This window comes from Merops nubicus, unplaced genomic scaffold (genome assembly GCF_000691845.1).
Source record: "Merops nubicus isolate BGI_N331 unplaced genomic scaffold, ASM69184v1 scaffold52503, whole genome shotgun sequence".
NCBI lineage: Eukaryota > Metazoa > Chordata > Aves > Coraciiformes > Meropidae > Merops > Merops nubicus.
In genome coordinates, this window is record NW_008600636.1 from 1 (window position 1) to 7,083 (window position 7,083).

The 7,083-nt window shown below is 44.3% G+C and overlaps 1 protein-coding gene across 2 annotated transcripts in view; it reads left to right on the top strand.

The window, feature by feature from the left end:
* Positions 1 to 5,835: 5,835 nt before the first annotated feature.
* Positions 5,836 to 7,083, top strand: part of G3BP2 (GTPase activating protein (SH3 domain) binding protein 2) — a 17,622-nt gene continuing 16,374 nt past the window's right edge. For both annotated transcript variants that reach the window (XM_008937725.1, XM_008937726.1), the window contains exon 1: positions 5,836 to 5,961. In XM_008937725.1, the coding sequence (XP_008935973.1) occupies positions 5,867 to 5,961 (95 nt within the window). In that variant the 5' untranslated portion in view covers positions 5,836 to 5,866. The remainder of the gene's footprint in view (positions 5,962 to 7,083) is intronic.

The window sequence follows — 7,083 nt, forward strand, 5'->3', positions numbered from 1 at the left end:
CTGACGCCGTTGGCCGCCCTTGTCGCCGCCCGGGGACTGCCAGGGCCCTCCGGAGGTCGGCGTGTGCGGGGTGCCGCTTCTCGGCCTCGGTCGCGCTGCTGGAGCGCCCTTAGCTTCCCATCCCGGGCCCAGCGAGCCTTCCCTGTCTCCTGCGAACCGCTGCTGCGGTGCACCACTGGCTGTGTAATCCGCCCAGCTCTGCAGACCTCGCCTTTCTCTGCTTCCTCCTTCCCCCATCACAACCTGAGCCTCTCGCTTCTCACACGTAATATGGCTGAATTTGCAGGTTTTATTCTACTGATCTGGATGTCTTGAGTAGATCTTCTCTTAGCTTTTCTCATTTCTCTTCTGAGCTGGGCTCAGAGTGTTGTCAGGCTTTTCCTCCCCTTCACCTCGGAGGACTAAAGCAGAGGTCATTGCAGTCCCGGTGTGGGTGCACAGGAACATCCCCATGACAAAGCTTAAATCTCGTGGTTAGTGGGGTGGGCCTGGATCTTGAGCTTGGTGCCAAGCACCACCGCATGAAAGAACTAACACAGTAGAGAATCAGAGGATATAACATTATTGCTTGACCTCAACTAGAAAGACCTAGTCACATAGGTTTAGTTATTGTGGCCTTCAATGTCATCTTCGCAGTTCCCAAGCCCTCAATGTGTTCTAGGCATTTTGAGTCCCGTGGGCAAGTGTTCTGCTTTGCTACAGAAGGAAGTGTAAAGCTACCCGAGGTATTTTTGATCTCTTGAGAAGTAGGGTAAGTTATTTTTTTCCATGCTCAGTTCTTGTGCAGGTGGATTGCTTACACGCTACCTCTGTGTTTAAAGCCAGCGCAGTGTTATTTGGCCTATACTGAAATGAGGAGTATGAGGGCAAAGATTCCCTTTCTTAGTAAGCATTTATTTTTTGTATAAAGCACTCTGCTTTCTCAGATTTCTCAGGGTTTGTTTTCTCGTTTCTCTTACGGACACTTTTAATGAGAGAGTAATGGCAGGAGTAAGAAGAGTAACCAGCTCAGGAGAAACTGTCACGGCAGCATAGGCCATGCCACCCCACTTGGTGCTGCGCCACAGATGTCATGGGAGGGGATCCGGAGCAGGCAGGGCTGCAGACACCTGAGTTCCTGAAGGTAGCACAGCTGGATGATGATGGCACTGCCAGTGGGTATAGGGTTTGTCGGCTTGGTTCTGAGCCTGACAAACCCGTATTCCTTCATCTTCAGCAGTTAATTTATCATCAAGGAGGCATTCTGTGATCATTGTGCTTGTAACCATGCCTACAGGGCTGGACCTGCCTCAGGAAAGCCTTTTCAGTCTTCTGTGTGCTCTGGTAGCTTGGGTAGAGGAGACACGCTCTTAGTTTACCATATGAAATGTTCTTCTAACGTTCTGATTGGCAGATCTGGGCTCGCCGTGTGGAATTGTGATCTGCCTCATATGGTATTTTCATTAGCAGAACAAAATCTCTTCTGGGATACATTGCTTACAGAAAACAGAATGAGCTGACCCATCCAGTCTACTTCCATCAACATCCTTATGAGTGAAAGGGTTTGCTTTGTGGGACTGAAGTTTCAAATTATACAAATACTATCAGACTGAAAGCACATATATATATTTACAGTGCTGAATGTAATGCACAGTGGTGCACTTGAGTCTTCCTTCTGAGTGTGGCAGTTCTGACACTGGATGTCAGTTCTTTGGAGAGTATTTAACAGATGAAGAACTGCTGCGACTCAAGAAACACGTGAAAAGATTAATCTGTCGGACTAATTGGTATATCTCATGAGACACTAGAAGAAAGGTCCTTAAACTGGTGTTGGCTGCAGACACAGAGAGAGCGGGTGGTGCTTTGGCTATGGTTGCTACTGTTACTGCTACTTGAGTGGGCCCAGCCCTTGTGAGTGGTGCAGTTTAACTTCCCAGAATATGGTCCTCTGTAGTAGTCATGCACCTAAAATACAGGTTGCTATTAAGCTTCTCTTCAAAACAAACAAACAAAAAAAACAACCCTGCAGGACAGCTTGATTTGAAAGGAGTGGGTGCTGTGCCTTGGAGCGTGGCCCGTTCAGATTGGAGTGGATTAGGCAGAAGAGATTATTAAATACAGGGATTCTGGTAGATGAGACAAGCTTGGTGGACCTTACTGCAGATGGAGGATGATCTGAGCGCTCACAGAACGTGCTTTCAGCACTGACCTGCATTCTTTGGGACTTCCGATTACTTTCTCAGTACTGGTTATTTTGGTTGGTGCTGATTTTGCTTTCCCCTGGGGTGCCCGCCAGCCTTTGCAGGGCCGTGTTCCCCACGCCCAGGCTGGTGCCAGCTGGAGCATCACTTTCCGCTCCGTCCTCCGGCGTGGCCGCATGCAGTGCGCTGCACCGCTGGCGCCTCGGGGCCACGCTCTCACATTGCGGTAGCGGGCGCACGCTTCAAGGCAGTATTTGCTTGTCTGTGGTAGGAGATGCTGTTTAAAAGTGATAATCTGGATTTTGGAGAAGCCTGTCCAAGCCTTTGAAGGCTGCTGTCCCCTTCCCTTCTGTTCTCCCTCCACTTCGACAGTATAGGAAGCAGCATGGCATCCCTCGTGGTTTTGCATTGTGTGCTTGCTGTCTGGGGAGCGTCTTTCTAAATCGCAAGAGTATTTCCCCCAACTTTATTTTCAGGTTAAGTAGTATATTCAAATCTGATCAGTGACTTGGATAAGAGTTGCAGACTTGTGGACTGGAGAACAAGGCACAGGTTCATGTAAAACTGTACCTTGATGTCGGTGTGGCTTTAGTCATGGGCAGATTCTTCTATGGAAGAGGTGTTCAGAGGATGAAATCTGCTTGTCAATAAACCTAAATATTTCACTTGCTCATAGTTTTCTATTAAAACAAATGGTGAGGCCTACATCTCCCTCCAATGCTTAAAAGTTTGTCTTGATGGAGCTTACCTTCAAGCTCAGATAACACATTCTTGACCTCCTGTCAGAACTCAGTTCACCTTTTTTTCTTTTTTTTTTTTTTTGAAGTAGACTTGGTGAAGCATCCAGGCAGCATCACTGCTGTTGGTCTCTCTTGAAACAGGTTGGAGGTGGTTTTGACCTATTTGGGTGCAACCAAAGAGTTTTTGCCAAAGTATTCTCTGGATACCTAGATTTGAGCATGTTTGCCACCATTCTGTAGCTCAGTCATCGCCTCAGGTAACCTAATTCCTTGCCACAAAAAAGTCACACTTCTGTTTTCACAGGGTAAGGGAGGTTCTAATGAGAAAGCTTATCTATATTTTAGGGAAAAAAGTTTATCTAATGTGAGAGCTTCTTGTTGAGCAGGTGCCTGCCAGTGAACATTATGACTACTCAACACATGGTGGCCTTCAGTACTTCAGAAAAAAATGCTGCTGCCCTCCTGTGCAAAATGATAGGTGATAGTGTGAGTGGTTTGGGTTTTCTTTTTGCTTAGTTGAAGAAATGAAGAACACAGTTTAATAAATAAAGTTTTATATATAAAGATGATGACAGGCTCTATGAACTGGCACATTATTAATTCAGCATGAACTCAAAAAATTATTGCAGCAGTTGGTTCCCAAGAGCTTCGGCATGATTGTCCTAATGTGAGCTATATCTTATCCTTGTAGCCCTTAACAGTGTCATCTCCTTGCAAGGGCCAGCTATGTGCTTTGTTTGCTGCGGCTTGCATTGCTTATCCTGTGCCTTCCAAAGACTTGTTGCAGAGACCAGGAAGTTCAGTAGTAATGTTTTGTGGGAGTCTAAGGGAACGTAGCTGGGACATTGTCACAAAGTTAAATGAATGTTACCATTTATTTCAGCATTACCCTGCAGCTGAGCTTGGTGTTGCACTTCAGAGGAAAACACCGGTTCAGCATTTGTTCATTTCCTTATCTTTGCATGCAAACAACAAATAATTCCTTTCTGTGCCAACTCTCGCCCTGGTTTTGTTTTCTTGAAAGAAATTGCTGTGGAAATAACTCAAGATAGGAACTTAGATGTTTGAGTAACAGTGACAAGTTTATCCAGTCCTGCCTGTTTGAGTTGTTGTGAAGTCGTTATGAACTTGAGTCGTGCTAATTGAAGTTGCAAGAAGTATTGCGCTGGTGCAAGTGCAGGTGCCTTCAGTTTTGGTGTCCAGTCCCTCCAGTGGGTGCCTCTGGGTCCTTTACCTGTGAGCATTAGCTGGAGCAGTGGGGGATTCCATGTTTCATTTGGTCCTCTAGCTCGCAAGTCTGTAACGAAATAGGTCAAGTGCCTGCTAGTTCTCCTTGGTTCAGGAATGTGCTGCGAGTCCAGCATCCCTTCTTGGTAGCACAGGAATCAGACCTACTGACGAGGGTGGAAGTGAAATCCTTTTGGTTAACCATTACATCAGCTCGAGTGGTGACCATGGTGACCTGTGGGCGAGCAGCAATAGCATGGGTGTTCGTGTTACCCTGTCTGCAGCTCCTGTCTCAAATCAGCACATGTGACAGGGGGGCTCTTTACCAGTACACTTATATGGTAAAGAAACGAGCAGGTAACTTTGTCTGGCTGCTGGTGTTTGCCATCACAGATTCAGGATTCAGTTTCTGTCCAGTATGTATGCGAGTGCCTCAAGCAATAAGTTCTCATTAAGACATTTTCCCAATGGCTGCTCACATTGACCTAGGAATGTGGCTCGTTTTATTCAAGTGAGAAGAGTGTTCAGATTCTTCCTTCTTAGCTGTTATTCCTTGACTCTTGAGTATGTTCCAATGAAAGTTGGAAAAACAGCTTTTATAGAGTAAGTGTATCTATGGGTCCTGTATATCTATCTGTGCCTGGTAAAACACAGAGATACCTTGCTTTGTGGGTTTGGACTATTGAAATCATTGATACCATGCCTTGGTTTTGGCTTAAATCGCTCTGGTGCCTTTACCTCCAAACCCCCGAGGCCTGCTAGGACTCAGGTCCTTGACTTTAAGAAGGTGCTGTACTAATTGGGACACATGGCGAGTTTAATGTTATTTAAACTTGGTTTCATGGCACCCACGTTGATAGCAAGGAGTACCTGCTTTTTTATTTTACTGCCTTTTAATGACTGAGACCTGAACAGTTCATTAAGCCTCTGCTACCCCTGTTGAGATCTCCAAAGAGATAATGGAAGGAAATAATACTGAGACAAGTGAAGAATTGTGCTGAGACATCTGTAAAATACTGCAGGTCTGTGATGGCAATCAATAGCAGTTACTTGAAATATAAGCAGAGGCGGATGGCACCTATCTCTTTGCACATGTAAACCCGGTGCTGTTCCGGGTTGTTAGGGAAGAATTGCCCGTGTGTGATCATTCCTGACCTGCCTTCCTCAGATTCTCTGAAAGGTGTTGGCAGCCTTTTCTGAAATAGCACAGCTTCCAGTGAGGAAAAGATCCACTGTGATACAGATCTGATGTAGTGTAATGACTAGTTGAAGATTATTGTGTTTTGTACCCAGAGGCATTTTCAGTGTTGCTAGTGGCATGCCAGCAATTTGTTAGCCTGTGTACTTTGCTTATTGCTATGTTTGTGTGTGCTGGCTTGGATGTCCTCTTTAATAGGTTCTTTAAAAAAAAAAAAGATGTGATGAAGCTCTGTCTTTGTATATTCTTACAAGTGCTGGTGGCAAAGATTCTATCGGCAATTTTGTGTTCCTCAGCTGCTTGTAAGGTAGGGGAGCAAACCAAAAGAAATCTTTCCTGTAGAGATCGAGGTCTTTGTTCTTTCAAGGTTGGTCTGTAAGTAGAATCCCCACGTGTTTGCCACTGTTGTAGTAGGAGCAGCATTACAGTTGTCCTTTCTGGGGAAGTTGTGACGTGGAGAGCTGCCTTCAAACTAACATGACTATTTCTTTTCACAGCATTTGACACTGTGTACCAAAGAAATGGTGATGGAGAAGCCAAGTCCCCTGCTGGTAGGGCGGGAGTTCGTGAGACAGTACTACACTCTGCTAAATAAAGCTCCTGACTTCTTGCACAGGTAACCCCTGCACACAGACGGACTAATGGTTTTGAGCAGAACTGTGTACTGTTCATGATAAATCAGGTAAACAGTAATTCCTGAGCATGGCAGGAAATAGACCTGGCTAACATTTGAACTCTTGGAAAACTATTTAATCTTACTGAAAACTCCTTAGGTTCTAGAACTGAGTCTGATCATATGAATGTATGGCATGCTATCAAGGTGTTTCCTGGGTGGAAAAGCGAGCTGATTCTCAGCTGATGAAACATTTATGTGGTTGTATTCAAGAAATACTTTTCTAAAAAAGACAGAAAAGGCAAGAAAATAGCAGAGGAAGCACTTGCAGGTAGTACCTAAGATATGCAGGCTAATTATTTCAGGATACCATATTTTGCATTGCTTCTGCGCTTCAGTTTTTATGCAGATTGTGATTGGGGATTGAAGTATAAGTGTCATGGCTTGGACAAGCTAGGTGGAAAAGGCAGTAGTTTTTTTTATCTGTGTCTGCTATTTAAATGGTACTCAGTGTATTTATTCCCTCCTTTTTTTTTTTTTTTTTTTTTTTCCCAGTTTTGACTGGCAACATACAGCTTGTCACTTAGGATTTTGCATTTCCACACTTGGACTGCCAGTAGCATAGGCTTGTAATAAATAGAAATAAAAGTAGCTTTGCCAGTGTATAAAAAACAAAAAACAGTCACTGCTTGGGTTGAGCTTGTCTCAGAACTTGACATAAGGTTGATGGTGAAAAATTTGACTGTTTGAGCACAAGGTAGAGCTCTCAAATGGCTTACTGAACATTCAGTCTTTTGAATAATGCCTCTTTTCATCCATAGCTTTGAGGCAAGAAAAATGAATGGTATAATTTTTACTTAAACCACTGATCTGCTGTAGAACAATGTTGTTTTCTGTGTTTAAATCTATTTTTAATGTGTGTGAGCAATGTATTCCTAGTTTATGTTTAGTAATTTAACAGAAGTTAAAAGTGGGATTGTTAGCAATTGCAGAATTCTTACTTTCCTCAAAACAAATGAGTCAGATCCAAACAAGACCTGGTGTCACGGTTTGGGGTCAGAGCCACCCCCAGACTAGTAACAGACACTCTCTGTTAACCACCCTTCCCCCCACAAAAGGGAAAGA